Source organism: Drosophila yakuba, chromosome X, assembly GCF_016746365.2.
Source record: "Drosophila yakuba strain Tai18E2 chromosome X, Prin_Dyak_Tai18E2_2.1, whole genome shotgun sequence".
NCBI lineage: Eukaryota > Metazoa > Arthropoda > Insecta > Diptera > Drosophilidae > Drosophila > Drosophila yakuba.
Window position 1 is genome coordinate 12400682 of NC_052526.2, and position 23004 is coordinate 12423685.

Genomic DNA, 23004 nt, shown 5'->3' on the forward strand with positions numbered 1-23004 from the left:
AGTAAGTGCCCAATAAGTTATGTGTGGCTAAAACACTTATTTATTTCTCGTAAACACTCGGGTGTCTCGCAGACGCCAGGTACTCACCCCTTTCCTCAAGCTCTTTCCACGTCAGAGCTCACAGCTGGTTGTAGCTCCTGGAAAATGGCTAGCTCAGGCTCTTCCTCCAGTAGGTCGAGATCACATTTTAGTATCCTCTGCTGCCACTTAAAATCACTGCACCACTCACTCACATTTAGTATTTTTATTTTTAAAAAGATCGAAAAAGTGGTTTGCTTATGTAGAACTTTTGAGAAGCGCAGAGGAGGGCACCTATATTTTGGTATTATTTAGTATTTTTTAGTATTAAGTATTTAGTATTATTTAGTATTTAGTATTTGGTACTAAGTGTTATTTAGTATTTTTAGTATTATTTAGTATTTGGTACTAAGTGCTATTTAGTATTTTTAGTATTATTTAGTATTTAGTATTTGGTAACGAAATACTTTCAGCTATCTTACTTATAATTGACATATATGACTGGCGACATACACTGCAGAAAATAGTTGAGCAACCTGTGAATATGTGGTGGCTGAAAGAAAGTCGCGTTCGAGTAAGAAAACACCTGGTTGGTTGGATTCCTTTTATTCATAGTTTATTTCAATATTTTATATGTTAGGCAAATTATGCAAAATGATAAAAAAAACGTATATATAAGAACCCTTCTAGCAATTACAGTTAGATTACAATTTATAATTATAATTGTTTTGATTTTGAGCTAAATTGAACAAATTGTTCGCAACGTTACAATATTTTTTTGTATTTCTTTCTGTTTCTGTATCTGTTTGTGGTTTTACAAAATGCCTGTATAGAGCATTGAATTTCTGAGATATTTATTACAATCATGTTGCGTTTGTCCAAATTCGAAAGCAAACTTTATAAATAATTACTCTGTAAATAACTGCGAATACAAAAAAAAGACGAGCACAATAAAAATGTTAAGGTAACTTATGATTTACGTAATACTTTTGCTTATTTAAAACCAAGTATGGGTTGGGGGTGTACACTCGTAGTTTCGTTGATTCTCCTAGTAAACCCACATCAAGTAACGATTTTCTAGGGGCAAGTTTGGGGCGGTTCTTTACACGTCTATATCTATTGAAAGCACTGGCTCTTAACTCTCCGGTATTTCTTTTTTCAGGCCTGCCTGGGGCAACAAGCCACATTTCCTTTAGAGTGTCCTCGTCTATTTCCCCCACACGCTCGAAATGAAGTAGTTTGGCAGTGCCTGAGAGTGCATTTTTATTAAATAAAAACGCATCTGCATGCCAGTGGATTGCCAGTGCGCTGCAGGAAACTAGGCGTATAATTGGTATAAATAATAGGAAAATGCAGGTTGATTGGGAAATATCGTACAGCATGGCAAAGAACGGACTCAACTGCAACTTTACCACCAGCGTAGTAAAGTAGTCGTTTCTGTACTGTCCAATGTTACCCATTGGACTTCACATTACTTTGCGGGTATATTCGTACTGATGATGGATGCCTTGCATATGCGTTCGTTTGGATACTAAATGAGTCGGGTGAAGGTAATTTGACGGTTTTGGAGTGTTTTCGCGGAAATGGTACATGGATATAAGCCAACGCCTTGCCTATAACTCCTCGTTTCTTCGCAGTGGTTGTGGTAATGGGAGATTGGGTGTATATTTAATGCCTAGAATGTCATACGTGAGTCCATGTACATACAAATTTATTTAATATGCCTTTATAACTAGTACAATCGTAATTATAGCTGCGCGCCCTCCCTCTAGACTATATGTATACATAGAAGTTTCAATTCATTGTTTTAATTGCGAATGCAAACTCTTTATCCTACCGCTAAACGCACTTAACAAACTTACCCGCTATAAATATACTTTCATGTAGTTTAATTCCCGAATCGCGTGGTGGCTTTCGTAAAACTAAAAAAAAAAATTAAGGATGCAAGTGGTTCCTTACACTAATATAAGTATATATCATTAATATATATATATATGTATCTATATATGGTAGCCTAATGCGATTAACTGTATGCCTTTACATTTACAATTTTAAAAAATTTGGAAAAAATTAAGTGTTTTATTCCTCTTCATTGCGCTTAAACAAACTGTCGTTGATTTGAAAGTTCTTTATGTATACTTGTTCATAATAGGATATTTCTTGTTCTAGGGTTCATATAAGTTTAAAATTGTGTGTGGTGTGTATATATATGTATGTCTCTTTATATACGAATAATGCATTTTGTACCGAACTAGCTATAGTCTACACAAAAAAAGGTGGTTTTAAAATTGGGTTTTACGTATAATCCGCCTATACGAATTTGGGATTTTATGCTTCTAAATGCGACTCTAAATCGCCCTAACGGATTTGAGTCTCTGTCTATTTGCTTTTTAACCATGTAACCATCATCTAACTCGTTGACGATTACACATTGCTCGTCGCATTTGCCTTTCTTGCCTGTTGTGTTGCATGTTCATCGATTTAATTACTAAAACCTACATCAGTCGTTTGGCACACAAGTCACGCAGTGGCGTGAACCACGGAACAGAATCCTTCCGCCGGCTATTTTTACAAGCCGCAACAGCGGATGTTGATGTTCATGTTGATGTTGATGTTGATGTTGTATTTTGTATTTTGTATTTTGTTGTCGACTGGGGGCTGCAACCCTTCCCTCTACGCAATAAAGTTATCAGCTCCAGCTTTTAGCCCGCCATGGATTCCCCATGCCTCGATCCGCATCTACTGCTGCTCGCTGTCAGCAGCGACATCCCATTCCATCGCATCTCGATTCAATTGGTTATAGTGCATCACGATGGGGATCGCCGTGGGTGCCAAACTAGACCTCGGTGCCATCCTCGCCCTCGTCGTCGAAGAGCTGGCTGGTGCTGCCCTGGCCGCTGCGCGTCGTCGTCACGGACATCTTCTTCTTGGGCTTCGGTGGTGGGCGTGGTGGGATCTTGGCGGCCTTCGGGGAGTCGCCGCTGCTGCTGGCGTGACTCGGCGAGACGGCAGCACCCGAGCCGGGTGATAGGTAGGCGGCGTGGCCCAGTCCGGCCCCACTAATGCTGGAGCCGGGCAGTATCGTGATCCCCTGTTGCCGAACTCCGTACAGGGGTTCCGTGTCCATGGAGCCCAGTCGCTGCTGCTGCTGCTGCTGGTGCTGTTGCAACTGCTGTTGCTGCTGTATTAGCTCGTGTATGGGCTCGTAAATCTTGCTGGCATTGGTCGCCGAGGACACCGATGTGAGGCTGGGCGTGGCCGGAAGTGGCCGGTCCCGCATCGAGTACTGCTGACCAGCGGCCTGCGAGCCGGCGATCTTGGTCAGATTGAGGGTGGAGTTGCCACCGGCGGTGGTGCGCAGTCCCAAATTATCGTACACGGGCTCCGCCTGCAGTTCCGCTGTGGTGGCGGTGCCCGTCTCGCTGGGATTCGGCGATGTGGGGCTCTGGAACTCACTTAGCTGAATGGTTCCGTGGCCAGCGGCGCCGGACGTACTGGGCGCCCAGCTGGGGGCGCGCGGCTTGCGCGGAATGGTCATGTATCCCTGCTTCATGACCACGCCCGTGGCCGGCGAGTAGACGACCGGTGCGGGCAGGAAGGGCGATGTGGTGGCCAGCGGATGTTGCTGCTGCTGCTGTTGCTGCTGCTGCTGATGCTGCTGCAGTTGGTGGTGATGCTGGTGCTGGTGCTGGCGACTGCTATTGGCGGTGGCGATGAGCGCCAGGTTGCGCGACTTGGGATGCTGCAGCGTCATGAAGCCGTTGTGCGGTGCCGTCATCGTCTTGGTGCCGTAGATGCCGTGCGGCGTCATGTGCGTGTAAACCGGACTGGTCAGCGACGGCGGCGAGCGGATGCCGTAGATCACCTGGTCGGGAATGTTCGACTGCGAGGACTGCATCGAGGGCGAGGTGGGCGGCACGCGGGCGGGAAAGGCCAGCAGATCCGGTGGCAAGCTGTTTGCGTACGCATCATCCACGTAGGTGTGTCGAGATCGGGGCGTGGTCGTCGTATCCGACATGGCCACTGAGACGGCCTCCTCATCGCGCGAGTGATTGGCCACTGGAATGGAGAAATGGAGAGTTGATTTACATTATTAACTGCCTGTATCTATTAACTACATCTGGATGCGAGATATGATCTTAAATCCTACCCTAACGCAGACGGTAATCAACTGCCAGTGGTCAAGCATTAAAGGCAGCAGCACCAATCCATTGAAAAATACATTTATTCTTTACTTTAATCCCACTCCTTTGTGCAGTTCCTGTTGAATGCGGCAAATTTCACTATGCAATTCATTTCGAACGAATTCGAATTCGAATTCGAATATATTGCCAGGAGAAGCTTGTGTTGCGTGGACAAAAAGGAGGGATTAATTCCGTTTGATTTTCCTACTATGCTTTATGTATTCGGGGGGATATTCAATAGTTATGTGCCTCGCAAAGCCCTCTGTGGCTTAATCCGGCATTCGGCATTCGGCATTTCCGCGTCCGTGCGAAATAGTTTTGACAGCCATTTCTTTTGAAAAATATAATGATTCTTGGGTAATCCCTCGCCATGGAAACGGAGCACACTTGGCACATGTCACTGCTCGTTTGCCCCATCGGACAGGGAACACTGGGCGGCTTAAGTGACACGAGCTCGCTTCAGTTCAGTTCAGTTCATCCCAGTCCAGTGCAGTGCAGTGTGTCCATCAATTGCATTCAATTGTCTTTGCCATTGTCAGCGCACTCCAATTGTCAACAGCAATTGGCTTCTTTCCCACTTGTTTGTTTTAGTTTGCTTTAGTTTATTTTATTATTTTATTATTTTATTGCATATCCCCGTGCCACGAGAAGAGATTTGAAAAAAGGCGGCCACATGCCAATACAAAGGTTATGGATTATAATATAAACCATGATATATTATAGCTTTAATATACAAACTGCTAAAGCAAAACGTGGCGAAACTAGAGTTCTTCTGCCTACATAGCGTACATAGTACTACTGTGACTTTGCCCTACTTATCTCATCATTAAGATATCATTCCTCCTGTTCAGACATCCACAGACATCCATTCATGTGATGACTGATGGATAGTGACTGGCCATCGAATGTGGCAACATCAAGTGCTGGATTAGCTAATAGATTCATCGCGAATCCCCGTGATTTACGTGGCTAATTTAGTTTTGACAGAATCGTTTAATATTGCCATGGCAATGCTTCTGCGACTATGTAATGCTGTTGTTGTGTTTGCCAAACATTGTTGGTTTTGTGGCCTCTGCGCTTTCCCAAATAGTTGATGGGCAATGGGCAATGGGAAATTTTAAGCAAACAAGCGACCGCCTGGCCCCAGGAGATCCAGGAGGCCAGGTTAACCATTTTGGAGGGGAACCCGGGGCAAATGAAATTTCGGTGTTGCCTTTTCCGCGAAAATACAAGTGTGTTTGCATTGGCACACGAATTGGCATTGGCATTGGCATGGTCATTCCGCTGACAAACGTCCTGGAGTGCCATCCAGATGGAAACTCTGAAACTCTGAAACTCTGAAACTCTGTCCAAATAGAGACGAACATGCCGTGTTGACAAGCGTCTCGCATCATTTGCTGCTCAACCGCCATGATGACACATAAAATAAGCCAATGTATAGTAGCTCGTTATTAAATCGCACAACTTTTCCACTACTCGTAAATTCCGTGTGAAAAGTAGGTTGGCATGATAACTAATCTCTTCAAGGAGCATGAGATCTCCTGCTTTTTTTTTTTAAACTTTGTCATGTCATTTATTAACATTACACGGCAATTTGCCTGCTTTTTCTGATCCCGCAACAATGGCAATTTATGATTTTTATTGAAAAAGCCAGGCCATAATCACAACTGCTGATTGAAACAGCAGCAACAACTGGCGAGTGGCAATTGCATTAGGTGTGGAAAAAGTATATGGATATGGATATGGAAGTGGAAATGGAGCCACACTTTGGATTTAGTTGGCCACTAAATACGCAGCTTTTTACAAATAATAAACAGTAATGACGGAATAAAATATGCAATCATGGCCAGCATGTGTGGTTACAATTTAGTCTGGCAATAAAAACTTAAATCCTTAACATTTTCGCGCTTAAATAGAAGGCATTTGTGCATTTGTGCAAATGTGCAAATGCATTTCAATATTAAAATAGTTCTGATTGGGAGAGTTGGTTTACGTAGCCATAATTAAAAAATAGCCTTTTATAGTTATATTTATTTTTTTTTATAATGCACTGCATTAAAAACTTGTTTTTTTCCCACCCAATTATGTCTATTTTAATTGGAACATTCTTGCTCATTTTGCATGCAAAAATATAAAAATTATTTGTGAAATATTCTACTCACCATAGACGGTGTCGTCGAGCAGCGTCTTCTTGATCTCGAGCACGTCGTCGCCACCATCCACGCTCTCGATGTCGGTGCGGCGTGGCGGCTTCTCGACGGGATTAACCTCGTTGAGGAGGCTCTTCTGCATCTCCATGATGACGGAGCCCTCGAGCATGGAGCCGTTGTGCGTCTTGTCCATCTTGGAGGAGATCAGGCCGTCGCCGCTCATCATGGTGGTGTCCTTCTGGTAGGTCTTGATGCGACGGCAGTACCAGAAGAGCGTCAGCACCGCCACAAGCACGAGCAGCAGCAGCGTGGTGATGATCAGGCAGATGATGAGGAACATGTTCGTCTGCGGATCCAGGGTTGGTGCTCCAATGGCGCCCATGCCCATGCCATCGGAGGCGGAAACGGCGCCGGCATAGTCGCCGCTCACGAGCAGCTGGAACTCGGCCTCCGCACGTCCGCCACGGTTGTCCGCCACACAGGTGTAGGCGCCCTTGTCGGAGGCCCTCAGGCCAACGATGCGCAGCTCCGAGGTGAGCACCTGGGTGGTCTGCTCCGGCAGCTGCTCCACGGAGGTGAGGACGCGCACCCGGGGATCGTATTGCTGCAATGGCCGCTTGTTGTACACCCAGGTGACATTGGGACGCGGACTGCCGACGATGCGGCAGGGCAGCGAGATGTTGTCGTGATTCGCCTCGATGAAGGAGCGCACGGAGCCGAGGATGCGCGGTCGGCAGGCGAAGTTCTCCGATGGCACCTCGCTCCACAGTTTGCCGCGCAGCTGGGGCGGCTCCTGGCAGTCGGTGGGCGGCGTATAGAGACGCTTGCTGATGGCAAAGTCGCGAAAGTCCTGCAGCTCGCAGCTGCAGTTCCACGCGTTGCCCTGCAGCGACAGATGCATCAGCTTCTGCAGATCCTTGAACGTCTCCTTGTGCAGATGGGAGAGGCGATTCTGCTCCAGCGAAATGGCGCTCAGCGCCATCGTTCCGGCGAAGACGTGCAGCTGCACCTGGCGCAAGCGATTGTTCCGGAACTCGATGCGTGACAGGTAGCTCAGGTTGACGAACAGATGGTTGGGCAGCACCTCGATCTCGTTGTTGTTGATGATCACGTTGCGCAGCTTCTCCAGGCCGGCGAACGTGCCCGGATGCAGTTCCCGTATGCGATTGCCCGACATGTCCAGCTCGATGAGTATGTGCAGTCCCTTGAACGCCTCGCGATGCACCTCCTGGATGGTGCAGTTGCGCAGAAAGATCTTGTGCACATTGGGCAGCCCGGCCAGTAGAAACTCCTCGCGCCGCAGCTCCGGTATTTGGTTGTGGGCAAAGTCCAGCACCTGCATCTCATTGCTCATGTCCTGCGGTATTTTGGTGAGCGCCTTGTTCTTGCAGTCGGCGCTCTTCTTGCCCGAGTTCCACTGGCAGTGGCAGGTGCCGCAGCTCTGCATCCAGTCGGTGGTGCCCGCCGTGGGTGGTGGCAGTGCCATCAGCACCACCAGCACTCCCAGCAGCAGGAGGATGCCCAGTCGTCCGTTCCCCTCCGCTCTGTTGCCCATCATCGCTGCTTGTGGCTCCAAGTCTGCGTCGATGTCGATGTCTGTGTCTGTGTCTGTGGGTCTGAATCTGAATCTGGCTGTGGATGTGGTTGTGGATGTGGTTGTGGATGTGGGTGTGTTTCTGGCTGTGATTTGTCGTTCGTTGTGGTGCGGCTGTATCGGGATTTATCGCTAATCCGCGACGACGAGCCGCCGAACACGTGCCAAAGGAGGCAGCTTCGCAACTACGCTGCAAACTAAGCTCCAAACTGCGTAACCCGCTGACCCTGGAATGTGGATCTCGGGTCGGTCGGTTGGTTTACTCGTGCTACGTGCTCCGTGCTCCAACTCCAACTCCAATCCCTGCTCCTGCCCTTGGCTGCCTTGGCTGCACGGGGTTAATCCTTTTGACGCACTGTTAATTTGATTTCTGCACCCTTCTCCAGTCTCCTGTACTCCTGTACTCCAGTACTCCTGTACTCCTGTTTGTTTGGCCGTTTTGGCCACTCCTCGATCCTTGCGAATGACAAGGCCGTGATTAATTAATGTCCCGGAGGACAGTGGGTATGGTCTCTAAGCTCGCGAATAGCCGTGCTTCTCCTGCTCTTGTCGCTGCTCTTTCCACCTGAAGGAAATGCGAATAAAAAAAGAATGCAGAGAGTTTGTCAATTAATAAAGTGTTCCGAAAAGTGTGGGCTTAACTCCGACTTTCTGCCTGTCCAAAGGGACGAGGAGGACATGGACAAGGATACCGATGCGGTTGGGAATGGGGATAACCGGACCCAGGGGTTGCTAGCTAACGAGCCAAAAGGTGAGACATTAGCGGCAAGGCCAGAAATCCCTCTGCCTTATTGGCAAAAGTTTGTTGTGTGCCATCAATGGGATTGGATAATTAGCGTGGTATTCGCAGCTACCGCATAACACAACATATGTATGTATATATGATGTCTACTTGGTGTATACTACATACTATATATGGCTTGGTGTGGTCCCGATATAAGAGGATTATTTTCTCCATGTCTCGCAGGAGTAGCAAGTTTTATTACAAATTGATCGCATGGCTGCTATTTGCATATATGTACATATGTACGAGTAAATGCGATGACTTCAAAGAACCATTAATTAAAGACACATTTTCTGAGCATTTGAATGCTAATTAAACTTATTTTGCTTATGATTTATATGCAAGGAAACATTCAAGTTGCATTCAAGCCAGAAACTTTCTTGTGCAAATTAAAGTTAATAAACACATTAAAATATATACATATATGTGATATACAGGAATGTTAAATAGCATAATTAATTGTACTTAGCTGAAATGACTGGCACTAATGACTCGTCCTTTATATGGAAACCCACCTAAATATATGTATATAAAATCTGATTATATTGCCATTGTTGTCTATCAAGATATTTAATCCCTCTCATCATCATGCAGTTTTTGTCACTTTCGAGCAAATGTGAGTGAATAAATCAAATGGAGGAATGCGCGCCATAATTAAAAAGGGTTTGCGGGGTGGAGAAAGTGCCGGGGAAAGTGGAATCTTCCAGCCACACGACAAAGTCCACCGACTCGGAGCCGGAGGAATCTGCAGAAGAGATTGACACAGCGGGACGACAAAGGCAGAAACAAGGATTCCGATGCGGATTCGTCCTCGTCCTCGTCCCCTTAATCTGCTGTTTAGTCCTTTTTCTTTTTGGCCAGCTCTTCAGGTGGCAGAAAGGCAGGGAAAGCAGGGAAAGCAGGGAAATGCTGGGAAAAGCAGGGAAAAGCTGAGAAGAACAGAGAACAGCGGCGGCGGCTTGATTAATGAAAATGTTGTTAAACTGTGACAGTTTGCGGCTTCTAACTGACTTGCGGCATCGCTGCCAAACTGGCCCCCCGCCTCCCTTCATTTTTCACCATCATATTGGGATGGAGATTGGGAAGTGGGAACTGGGAACTGGGAAGTGGGAAATGGGAAATGGGTGGCTTTGCTCTTAAGCAAGTGCAAACAAGACACAAAAAATGGTGAGTTTGTGCGGCTGAAGGACGAAGGACGAAGGACCGCCTCTTTAGCATTGAGCCGGGTATTCCGCTTTAATTAAGCGCTATTCGTGACGTCAACACTTCCCAAAGCCCCAAAAAAAAAGCGCCACGTGCTCCTTGGCTCCTTGGCTCCCCAGTCGATCCATTTTCCGGCCATGGCGGCTATGGGACAAATATTGGTTCAACGTGGCACCACCGCTAAGAAAAACTTTATTTAATGCCCAAAGCCCCTCTCGCTCTCTCCACAGAACTTATTTAATATTTAAGAACTTGTAGTTATTTCGAGGAAAGAATCTGCAAATACTCCGGGCACTAAAAGCCGATTGCATACAACTCCTTATTGATTTAATGGAAGTAATTTAATTGAAGCGTTTTCAAATGCCTACTTTCCCCTCACCATTTCTATTTCCAACTCGTGAATCTCCTGAATATCCTGCATTTCCCACTACCCTTTGCTTGCGTTGCCTTTATTGCCGGCTTATAATTACAAATATTGGTAAATAAACAGAAAGAAATCCATATATTTGATGTGAGTTTGATACATTTTTCGATGGCCCAGATAGCTTTGCATTGTGGGGCTTGGGTTTTCAAGCTTGAGCCTTCGGGAAAATCAAGAGGCGGAGTTGAGTGGGCTTTCCATTCGTGGCTACGTACATTCGAGTATTTGAGTATTTGGTGTATTCGTGTATTCAGTTCAGTTGGTTGAATATACTTTGAGTGTATGCCCGTGTGTGCTGTTTGCTTTCCTTTTGTTTGTGCACAATTTTTGTAATTTTTTTCCATTTGTTGTTTTTTTTTTGTTTTTTCTTTCGGTTTTTGCCGCTGCCTGTGTCAGCGGTTTTTTTTGCTCGGATAGAAAAAACCTCAAAACAAATTAAATATGCAAATAAAAGAAAAGCGGTGCAATTTTTCGCTTTGTTAAATATTTTCTCAATGGGTTTTCGTTCGTTGTTTTGCCACTGAGTTTTGCGTTCTGGGTGTTCTCGGTGTTCTGGGTGATTGGCATGGGTTTGGGTTTTAGAAAGCTCCTTCAGTTTTGTGAGGATGGAATTTCGTGCGCAGAGAGTTGCCGGCGAAAAACCGCCAAACTTGGATTAATACCTCAAACTTTTGGAATTGAAATCGCAGCCATTTACAACGAACGCCCCACAAAACTTTTCAGCTCAACAGAGAGCGCTCTGTAATATGTGTGTGAAATTTGTGGGGTGCTGTAAATCCTTGCTTTTGTCCCCGTCGGCCAATTACCATATTTACTTGGTCATATGCGCTGCTCAGTGAGATTAGAAGCAACTACATGGTATAGTATACTGCACCCTGTATTAGCATAAATCAATCCCACGTAGTGACGAAGCGCACTAAGCGTAGTCCAGAAATGTATATTCAGAAGTTATGGTATTCTTCAATTTTACAGCACAGCAGTCCATTAAGCCGAAAAATGTGAATGCATCGGCATGCCAAATGTAATCCACTGCCTTAAAATATTCCATTTGGTTTATGAACAAACCAGTTGGCAGCCAAATAAAATCAGAGCTTCTAAATCTAGCTCAATCCCCCGGCAACGTGCTCGAAATGCAAAAATATGATTTCAATTTCATCTTTTCATCACATTTATAAATAGGGCAATACAAATTGATTGTTTTATAAATAACTTAAGTCCACTTCGTCCCGTTCCATCTCATCCCATGCCATGTCATTGGTTTCGCGTTCCGGACTGCAAACTGCCATAGAATTTAACGTGGTCATTTTATTGGCAATTGCGGTTGTAATTGCTATATGGCGGGCAGGCCCCATATTCAAATGATGCCAACTGAAGTGAACCCGAACTGCTCCAACTGAAAGTCCAGGGGTCTGGACTTTGTGTCCGCGGACAGAAAATCCACGGACAGACGGACGGACGGACAAACGGACGGACAAACGGACGGACGGGCGGTGGGCCCATTGTCTATTGTCAGATTAAATCGATTTAAACAAATTTAATTGCTTTGGTTTCGGTTTTCGTTCATTTTATGGCGCCCAATTCACTTTTTCCTGGCTCTATTCCATTTTTTTTTTTGTGTATTCTGCTCGTTTCTGCTTTGTTTTCTCGTTTCCCACTGTTTTCAGTGCTTTCGGTACTTTTGCTGCTTTCGATGGTTTCGATGCTTTGGATGCTTTCTGTGCTTCTCCTTTTGTCGTATGCCAATTGGCAATGGCATTTTAAGTGTGTCTATGCAACAAAAGTTGTTGAACCGTTGAAAGCGGACAAGAATTCAATTTTTTGTTATTCTGTCGTCACAACAATTTGTTGCTAAATGAAGCGCATTTATTTCCCTTTTATGATTTGCCCTATTTTTCCGATCCATTCGCGTTAAAGTAACAGTAGCAATAGCAATAGCAATAGCAATAGCAATAGCAATGTCTACATCAAGGGTTTTCACCACCACTCAGCCCCAAAAAGCTTCGCTCCTTTGCGTATTTCTACATCAACATCAAGGCTATTATAATTTTGATCCGAATGTTGGCATCACAGTTAAGACCCAGTGTTTTTCGTCTCTGTATCTGTATCTGTATCTACAGATAGACTGGCAGTTTTCACAGAAAAAAAGAGGGAAAATGACACATATTTAAATGGAACTTCTATGCAGGATAATACAGTTTTATATAGCATTATGTTGGCATTTTGAAATAGCAAAGGTGTTAGGTTCGCTTTAAATTTGTTGAATAGTTGAGACAAACTGTTACTTGGTTTCTTTAAAGTAAATACGTTAGGAGACTTGTTCAATTTGAAAAAGGTTCAATTAAGGCAAGTTTCAATTTAAGCAACCAACTCATGTAAGGGCATTCACAGTTCGGCTGTCCGCAGGCAACGTGGCACTCTAGTTTGTAATTGCTCTCTGAATGCGATTGTTAATCTAGCTGCTATTCAAAGAGCCAGCCATAAAAGCATGTGCTCGCTGCTTTGGCGCTAAAGGGGGGGACAAAGAAAAACATTTTTATATACATATTAGCTTTTCGTCGCTTTTCGCCACTGATGGCGACGAACGATGCAAGAACACTTCTTCACATGTGTTTTTGTTTCGCAAAGTTCTATTGGTGTTTGCTCTTTCGCCAGCAAACTTCTGCGCACTCCTGCCAAATATGGTTATTTGTCCTTCTACACGGCGAACTTTTGCGGTCACGTTGATTGTTTGCAATGCGAGTGCATTTAAATACAAGTTTTATTCAAGTTTTATTCGCATCTATACTTCATCTCCGGATAATGCTTTAAATCAGCATTGCAGCGATTGTCACAATGAATGCCATTCCATTGAGTAACTATGTATCTGTTTTCTGTGTGTTTGGGGCAAAAGTCAGGGCTATTTGGCCACAGTGCACTTTAAGCCTATTTGCAAATTACTCTGTGTCGAATTGGCGCCCAAGTGTTGCTCGGTTAGCCGCGCTTCAACGGTCATTGCAATCATTTAGCTGAATGGAAATGGAATCACAAGTGGAAATGGAAATGGGTGTGGGAGTGGGAGTGGGAGTGGAAATGGTGGGCACGACCGAAATTGCTATCTTCCCGTCGCTCGGTCTGCCATTTCTTTTAGTTGGATGCTTTATTAAAAAGCGTATATGCCACTAAATGGAAAATGGGGGAATTGAGGGGAATTGAGGGAAATGGGGGGTTATAGAAAGCGGCAGATATTTGTAAGATGGGAGTTGCTTTACCATGAAAGGGCTGAAATTCATGGAATTTCATAAACTTTCTGTTTATTATTTGCTGATTTAAGGGGATTTATTGCAGTAGCTAACCGAGAACTCGAAAAACCAATAAACGCAAGCGAGATACCCTTTACTTTATAAACACCTTCGATTCGAACAGTGTAGAGATATTTGCCGCCTGAATAAAATTCCATTCATCTACAAGATGAAGAAAGAAAAACAATGAAAGAGAGAGTATACCCCTTATTCATTTAATTTAGTTTTAATCCGGCTGCGAACTTTACTTCTCTAGTAGATGTATACATTATTATGTATGTATATTTTGCTGGCAGAAAACTGCTTCTAAGTTTCGTAGCAGCGGTGAAATGATGATGAAATGAGCCCACTTTATATGCACTTAATGGCTTCGTGGATGGCTTCTTGACTGCGCCATAAACATAAACGTGTGGCCGCAATTAAGGCATACAATGTTGGCAAATTCGTGGGTATAATGTATTTATTTCTTCTTTTCTTTTGCAGGTTTTTTTCTTTTTTTTTTGGTTTTTTGTTGCCCGCTGCGTTGGCCAATCTGCGTGGATTTAAATCGCTGACAGGTGTTTGGCGGCCAGGTGCATTTCCATATCGAAAATTGGCAAGCTGCACGCGACGGCTCAATAAGTCGCGGTGAGTCGCGCCTGTCAACGTGTCGCCTGCCAATCAAGTGTCGTGTGTAGTAGTGGGGGCATATATAGTGAGCTGTGGCATCCTGTGGCATCCTGATGCATTCTGTTGCATCATCGTGCATCCTTGTGCCTCCTGGTGCATCCTTGTGCATCCTGGTGCATCCTGGTGCATTCTGTTGCATCCTGGTGCGTTCTGGATGTACTGGGAGTACCAGCTCATCGTGGCGCAATCAATGCCACATTACATGGGGCATGTTGCACCATCATCATCATCAGTGCGATCATCATCCCCATCATGACCATCATCATCATCTCTCGCTTGCTGCCACGGACACAGCGACATTTTAAGGATTCATTTGCTTGGCAAGTAGTGAGGGCGGTCCAGTTCGAGTTCTGGTTCTGGTTCTAGTTCGGGTTCAAGTCCAGCTGACATTTGCCTGAGGCTGAATACCAGAGCAATAGTTGCTGGCGAGGATGGAGGATGCAGGATGGAGGATGTAGGATGGACTCAACTGTCATCTGGCTGCTCGCCTAATCAAATATTCAATTTCTTGCTCCTGCCCGCCGCAACTTCATGGCTCCTTTGGCTCCTTGGCCCCCAGCTTGCCCAGCTTGTCCAGCTGCAGTTTGTTTTTCAATTTCAGTCGAAGCTGCGACGACGACTTTCGCCTTGCCTGTGGACGCCGCAAGTCCACCACCTGCCACGTGGCCACGCCCCTTTTCAATTTGCTCCACTTCGGGCGCTGCCAAGTGGGAAGTGGGAAGTGGGCAAGTGGAAACTGGAAAGTGGAAAGTGGGGAGCTGGGAAGTTGCAAAGTTGGAGAATGGGGAATCCCCTTCATCAGCGCTTCAGCATGCATAGTGGCAGTGGCAACAGGCGACAAAACTTTCGCTATCGAGAACGCCGCAAAGAAATGGCAAAAAAAAAACGCGCAGAGAAGGAAAGAAAAAAAAAATGGAACTTTCTTGATTAAAGTCTCTCCGCTACACAAATCAGTTGGCGAAGACGGGTGTGAAGGCAAATGTTTGAGGTGGCGAAACTTTTTGCACAGCCTTCGGTTGCGAAAGTTAAACTTCAGCTTCAGCTCCAGCTCCATCCTTAGTCTAGACAAGATTGCCCTATGGATGTTCTTCATCTCTTAACACCACACACTTGCCAAAAACCTAGGTCATCCTTTTGCGAAATGCATCATAAAAGTGCCTGTTTCTCAAGAGAAATTTCTTTTTAAATGTAAATACTCTTGATACAGGCTTTAATCTTTGGAAGTTTGCGCACAAATATAATGGCTTTATTTGAAAATGAATTCTACCTAATGCAGTTAATTTTATTTAAGTGCAGTAAGTGATGAAAAGTACGGCCAGACACGAAGGCTGGAAAAGTGTTGCACTTGATTGCCGCGATTTGGATAATTTGGGCCCAAAGCCATCAAGAAACTAGCGAAGTAAATAATATTTCAATTCTTTTAATTCACCAAAAGACTCGTGAGTATTAGAAGTATTTCGACGCAGTAGGTACCGTGTACCAATTGCTGTCGCCCCCCTCGTAAAGCACTTTGCGCATTATTTAAGCTTTTTATTTTTCATTCGAAATAATATCAGCATAATTTTGAATAATTGATGCTTGGGGAGTCCTGCCATCGTGGCCATCATGCCATCCTGACCATCCTGGCATCCATCGCTCCATCCCCCCATCCTGCCATCCCCCCATCCTGCCATCCTTGTATCCTCTCGTCCTGCTGTCATGCCACGCAAATGGCCATGACGTTATGAATTTCTATGCTTAAATCGTTAACGGGCGGGGCGTTGAGCTCAATATTGTGCCACTCATTTACGATGCACTTACTCACTCGCCCGCCGGGCGGGGCACACACACACTCACACACACTCTCTCGCACACACACACACACACACACTGAATTGGGACATTACACGCAACTGCATTGCCATTTTGCGTAGAGCCCCGCCATTCGCCATTCGCCATTATTCGCCATTCACCGTGTGCCATTTTTGTAATACAATTTAATTTGTTTTGGGCCGAGACACGGCGTGTACTGAGTACACCGAGTATCGCGGGCTAACGCTTACGTCATGTGGCCTGACCACACACACACACACACACCACACATACACACCACACGGACACATACACACCACACGGACACAGACACAGACACTGCGACCTGCGACCTCCGACCTCTGAGCTCCACAGCTCGATGAGCTTACCAAGCAACACGCATTATGCCATGTGCTCAGTGTGCATAATAATAAAACACGTACATGCAAACGTGGCCAAATGTGTGCGAGTGTGTGTGTGCGAGTGTGTGTGTGTGTGTGTGTGTGTGTGTGGAAGACCCAACGAACTTTGCATCAATCATATCGTATTGGATATGGACAGTCGGTGTAATTTCCAACGAACCACGTCCTCACTTTGTCCCCCCGCCGCAACGTATTTCTTATTTATGAATTCATCGTCAGGAACAACGCCTATTAATGGGTGATTCCAGTAGATCCAGCCATCACTACCACACCAATACCAATACCAATAGCTACATATCCACACATATACCCACATATATCCATATATCCATTTTCAGGACCCAAATTACCACCGACCACCGAGATGCCCAATTGTCTGTCCTGTCCGATAAGTCCGTGGCATTATGTGGACTAGTAGTGGCAATGAGTGTGCCTGTGAGTGTGTGTGTGTGTGTGTGTGTGTGTGTGTGGGGGCACCCATTTGTCGACAGTTGTGTTTCGTGCATATGGCCAAGTGATCAGAGGGGCGTGAAAGTACAAAAAAAAAGTGCACTTACCAACTACTCTGGCCCAAAAACGCCCCCCAGCTCATTATGCTGTCCGCATTTGTTGTGTGTTTAGTGTTTACCTTACAAATGTGTCGACTCAAATCGACTCAAATCGCCTCGAATCGAAACGAAACGAATCGAAACAAATAGCCCCATTATAATGGGCAATTTTCATTTGAATCGATCATAATCGATTGCCAAGTGTTTTCTCATTATGACAATTACGCTGGCGGATATCTATCTGTATGTACATACATATGTGTACAAATTGATACAAGTATTTCTAGCGGATGAACTGATAAAAGCTGTTCCATGCATATCGCATGAATATGATAAGCAGGCGAGCTGCAAAACTAAGTACTCAAATCGAATCGAAACTAGGATACAATGCATAACTTTCATTTGAAGCGATCACAATCGATGGCAGACTTTTGCTTGGAGTGCAAGAACTGATGTTCTTTGGTAACTGGGGCATGTGGCACGGTTGCTACACTCGAACTGTGCCAAAATAAAGACTGGGCTTTAAAACTACTGGCTGTGCAGCAATCCACGAAATTAGAGGGCCTGCTGAGCAATGACCACTCTGCAATTGCAATCTCAACAGCAGCAGCAGCAGCAGCAGCAGCAGCAGCAGCAGCAGCTGCAGTCATGGCCAACATTTTTGCCAGAAACTGGCGAATTGTTAATAATCCAGGAGCAGGCCGGGCACCATTTATCTGTGTATCTGCTAATTTCCGCACTACGGCTTAGTTTGCACTGCCACGGCAAGATGGTCGCTTGGTTTCGAGGAAGGAGGCTTCCAAAAAGTGCCCTTTATTTTCATTAGCCACCAGGAAGCAGCAGGAAGTAGCAGGAAGTAGCAGGAAGTAGCAGGAAGTAGCAGGAAGCAGCAGTTGCTGCCAGATGAAGGTGAATGCTGAATGGGGAAATGCGAGCCAAAAGTGGGATTTCCATTGCAGCTGATTATAAAATAAATCCCTACAAATTTGCAATTAAATGAGATCAAAAGCGAGAAAATGAAAATGCTTGCTTTTCATATAACTTTCCATATAACTTTCCATAAGCAGACTTAAAGGGAATATAGGTGCTCTTAAGATTATTGCCCATGATCGACAATTTGCTTCTATTTCGTAGTAGTATTAGCATTATAAATTACCCAGCTTTGCCAGCAGTACCTTTATGCCACATCATACTGGATCCTTTATTGGGGCAAATACAACATACTACATAGAACGCCAGTCGAACAGAAGAAATGCAATTTAGCAGGCCCGTATTAAAATGGTGATTGAGTGTGTGGAGGATGGGAGAGAGAGGATGTCGCCTAGTTAACTCTTCAGGAAGAACAGATTTGCGGCTCCAACTGCCAACACATCCAACTTTCAACTTGAGGTGGGCCATTTTTAACGAGGGTGTTGGCCCCATTTTGCCCAGACGATGGCTTTTTCTTATGGACCTCGCACTGAGCCATTCAATTCAATTGAGCCACCCTCTTACAGTCGTTTGCGCAAAATTAGGAGAACATTTAACGCTCCGTTGCAGGCGTTTGGATGGATGAAATGGGAATGGGGAACAGGAGTCGGGGTGTAGGAGGCACTGGTCCTTGTGGACCTGTGGGCGTGGCAGCTACAGCTCTTTGTCCACAAAGCCGAAGCTGAATACTGCATAAGAAGCCCAACTACGCACAGCTTATTACTTAGTGTCGTCTGGCATGCCGCTTCTGACCATTGTTGTTTGTCTTAGCGCGGTTCCCTCCTCCATCCTCCGAGTTGCCCTCCATCCTCCGAGTTGCCTTCCATCCTACGAGTTGCCCTGCTTCCTGACCCACTCCCGGTTTTATTTGCTCGTCCTTTTCCCTTTCCGCTGCGAATATCAAAGGAGCGCCGTCTAGACGCGACAAATGGCTGTCGCAGCTCTCGAAGCTCTCCGAACTTCAAAGCTCTGTGGCAACAGCGAAACTTCTTACTCGTCGCCAGCACTGAGTAAGTATGCACTGCGCAAAACGGGGTGCTATGTTTGCTTCAGCCTTGGCAAGCTAAGAAAAGCAATTCGAGAGGCAAGCACTACAATCACAATAATCTTTTAATATATAATAAAATATTAAACATTTTTGGAAATATTCCAAAAACGAAATTGAAATGGTTTTCAGCGCCTTAAAGTTTAAAGCGATGTTATAATTCCCAACTCAAAGTCACAGTTCATGTGTTTATTTTCCTCTGTGTATCATAGTTCATATGTGGATTCTTGCGTTTCATGCACATGTTTTTCTCTCAGTGCACGGCCAGCCAGTTAGGCGGGCCAAAACTGTGAAGCTAAGCTCTAAGCCCCTGACGCAAGCCACTTGTGTCACTTTCCTGCCTTCCCCCGACCAAACCAGCCTCCGGCTCAGTCCCAGCTTCAGACCCAGCCCCAGCCCCAGCCTCATCCTCATCCTCATCCCCAGTTTCATTCTCATCCTCAAAGCAGTAAAAAATAAGTGCTTAGAAAAAATGGCAATTTACTTTGGTTTTACATGGCGACAAGGCACGATTGTCCCCTTCTTGCCACACATCCACCTTCATCTCTCCCCGCGCCGTCGCAGCAAGGAAAAGAGGAAAAAAAAAAGTTGGAGCAGAACTAAAATTTTATGCCATAAAAATTATTGTCTCGAGATTTGAGCACACAAAAGGTGGAGGCAGTGGTGGAGCTGTGGAGCTGTGGAGCTGTGGAACGGCGATGGAGTCGAGAGCCAAAAGGGTTAGCTACGCCCTTTTATGTACGCTCCTCAGAGCCGAGTGAAGTCTAACAAATGCGAGGGGGTCGCTGGTCCTAACAACTATAAAATGACTTTCAAGAAAATTAAGACGTTCTGTCTCAGAGGCGGCGGCAAAGAGGGGCGCACTCGCAGCTACAGGAAGTGTGTGCGAGTTCGCCAAGGGAGCCAGCGAATGGTACTACGTTGGGTAATAACGTAAATATCTCAAGGGTTGTCAAGGGGCGATGCTTAGCCATTAAAAGAGCGGTCCAGTGCGCTGTCTTGACCAAACTGAAGCTCGCTTGCCACTGCTCATCGAAATAATCGACCCCTTACACATATCGATATGTTTGTTATCGGCCAACTTCAAGCATCGAACTTTGATGGTTTAAACAGTTTTATTTCCCTGTTCTTACCACGAAAAGTAAACCAATCGATATATGATCTATAGCTATATCAGTTTTACGATCGATATGCTGCTGTCTAATGGGTGCGCATAGTTTTGCCGACTTCTGTCGCCCAGCCCCGTCTATTTAATCAATTTCTCAAACAAATAATGAACTTGCTCCCCTCTTTCATGAAAATGCCATGTTTGGAGCGAGCAAACTGACAGTTTCTTGCTACAAGTGAAAATCGGTAGATGGGCGGCGCCAGGACATTGGCCGACATCTCTGCTTTTTGCCCAGTCCTCCTCCCAATCCTCCCAGTTGCATCTATTGCTCTTTCTGGCATCAGGGACAAGTTTGATGGCGAACTGCAAACTGCGAACTGCAAACTGCAAACTGCGAAACCACCCACATCCGGTCTCCAGTGTAATCCGGACCAGGGGTGCCAAAAACTTGCTTATTGAACAGAAAACACCGAAACACATGTGCAAGAGTGTTGCTATTGGTGGCAAAAAGCAACGGAAGGCTGTTGGGACACATGCTCTTTAGGAGCAGTAGCTCTGTGAATGGGAACTAGAATGCTGGGATGCTGGGATGCTAGGATGATGGGATGCCAGGATGCTGGGATTCTGGGATGCACAAACGTACACCGAGAGCAATTATAAGAACAAGGGCGAAATGAGACTAGGCAACCCCAAAGTGGACCAATTCAATCGATTTAACATCCTGTTGCAATTCACCATTCACCACCTTCAGCTCCAGCTCCAGCTCCAGCTCCATCTCCAGCTTCGGCATCCCTGGAAGCTCCAGAGTGCCGCCTCCATCCTGGTCGGTGTCCTTCTGGCTGCTTCCGTGCGCTTTGACGCTTCCTGCAGTTTTAATTTATTTTCGCCCAAACAAAGTTTGATTGTATCAGGTGCTGCTCGCTCATTGTTCTCTGCTCCAGTGTATAATTATACCCTCGCAAAGAGGGTGTCACAATTTGTTCCACATGTTTGGAACTCCTCCTTGACCCCACATACTTTTCATTCTTCTTAGCATGGCTTTAAAATTCCAGTTCTCTAAGGCGAGGCAACACTGTATGTTAAAATGGCAGGGTATTTCGTAGTCGGGTTGTTCAAATACGAGGGCTTGCTTGTATTTTCAATTGCTGTCGTGCTGCTCGCTCTTGTCGCCACACACTCGACTGGGCAGCAGCCCCGTCGCGTTTTTTATCGAATTTCAAATTTATTTTATGGGATTTTTCGATTAAAACTTGCCAGGACAACAACAGCGTAAGGCGACATTCCTGGCCAAGGAATTACTATGCCGTCTAACAACATTAGCACAATGTCGACGTTGTCTGCCGCTCGTCCTGCCAAAAAGTACACTTTTTGTGTAGTCTCCTGACCTAAAAGGGGATATATGTATGTATGTCGTATTCGGATGCTCTCGAGCACTTATGTATGCCATAAAGGCATTAAGGGCATATGGTGAGTGTTTATCAATTCCGAATGCCACTCATGCCATTGAGAACCTGTCGACACATGGTGACTTGGCCCAGTTAATAGAAACAGTCAAATAGAAACTAGCCCCCAAAATCCAGCAACATAATAGAGATAGTGTCATAGAATCCTCAATTATGTTATTTCCAACTGAGCCAACAAGACCGACTGACTATCCCCCCCCCCAACCGCCTTTCGAAGCCATCTGGAGCGTCTGCGTTTTGGTCTTGGTCTTCATCTGCCAAACTTGAACTCCAGCCCCGGTGGAATATGTTATCCTACTCCGCTCCACCGCTCCATCGCTCCATCGTTCGATTTATATATTGCTGCACGCTGCGGGGAAGCGGAATTGGGCTCGGATGCAATTGTAATGGACAAATTCGGTTGGTTTACGTGCACGACAAGCTGCTAGACAAACCCACTAAAATTTAGCCCAACGCAAGTCACTTTCCAGGGCACATGCAGTCAAGTGATGTGTACGTACGCCATGCCGGCTCTGTTTGCCATCCTTTGAGTGGTTGAGAGTCCTCCTCCTTCTCCTTCTCCTGCTCCTTCTGCTCCTCCTGCTCCTACTTTTGGCCTCCTTACTGAGCCAGTATAGCGTTCTCGTTGTGGTGGCTGGAGTGGTGGTACTGGTGGTAGTGATGGTACTGCCGCCTTGTCCAAGTAGTATTAGTCCCCGAGCTCTGCGCTGGTGTGCAATACTTGAAATGCAACAAAATTTATGTGCATATGCATACGGCGTATGGTGTATGGTGTATGGTGTATGGCATATGGCATATTGTAGGCAGGAAGCCCGGCCCAAGAACGTAGCCTTTGTCTGCCATGCCCCTTCTTTATCCGGATACCCCCCTCTTACCCCACTTCTTTTACTGGGGCGAGCCTGATACAACAGGCACCACCGCATATTCTCGACTTGGGCTGCCAGCAAACTTAACAAATGAGCGCTTGAGAGTCCTGCCAAAAAGGGAAAAGCTGAAAGTTGAGCGCCGCTAAGCTGGCGCCAAAAGTTTCTCCGTTTCTCCGTTTCTCCGTCTCACCATTTCTCCAGTTATCCAGTTCTACAGTCTGCATTTCTCAATTTCCATGGAGCAGAACAAATGTTGGAAACAACTTGGAGCAAACTTAGCTGCGCGAGGCCAGTCAAGGAAGCAGCCAGTTTGAATGGGAGCACAGTTTGCGAAAGTTCACTAGCACTAGCACTTCTACTCCACTCAGTACTCACTATACTCACTACTCAGTACTCGGTACTCGGTACTGGGTACTCGGTGCTGGGTACTGGGTACTGGGTACTCGGTAGTGTGGCCAGTGCAAACAAAGTGAGTGCAGTTTGTTGTCCTC

The 23004-nt window shown here is 45.7% G+C and overlaps 1 protein-coding gene across 5 annotated transcripts in view; it reads right to left on the reverse strand.

Moving 5' to 3' along the window:
* Positions 1-608: 608 nt before the first annotated feature.
* LOC26535979 overlaps positions 609-23004 on the reverse strand; it is a 174563-nt gene continuing 152167 nt past the window's right edge. For all 5 annotated transcript variants that reach the window (XM_039370156.1, XM_039370157.2, XM_039370158.1 and 2 more), the window contains 2 exons: positions 6365-8511; positions 609-4077 (listed from right to left, as the gene is read on the reverse strand). In XM_039370156.1, coding sequence (XP_039226090.1) covers positions 2855-4077; positions 6365-7910 — 2769 coding nt within the window. In that variant the 5' untranslated portion in view covers positions 7911-8511 and the 3' untranslated portion in view covers positions 609-2854. The remainder of the gene's footprint in view (positions 4078-6364; positions 8512-23004) is intronic.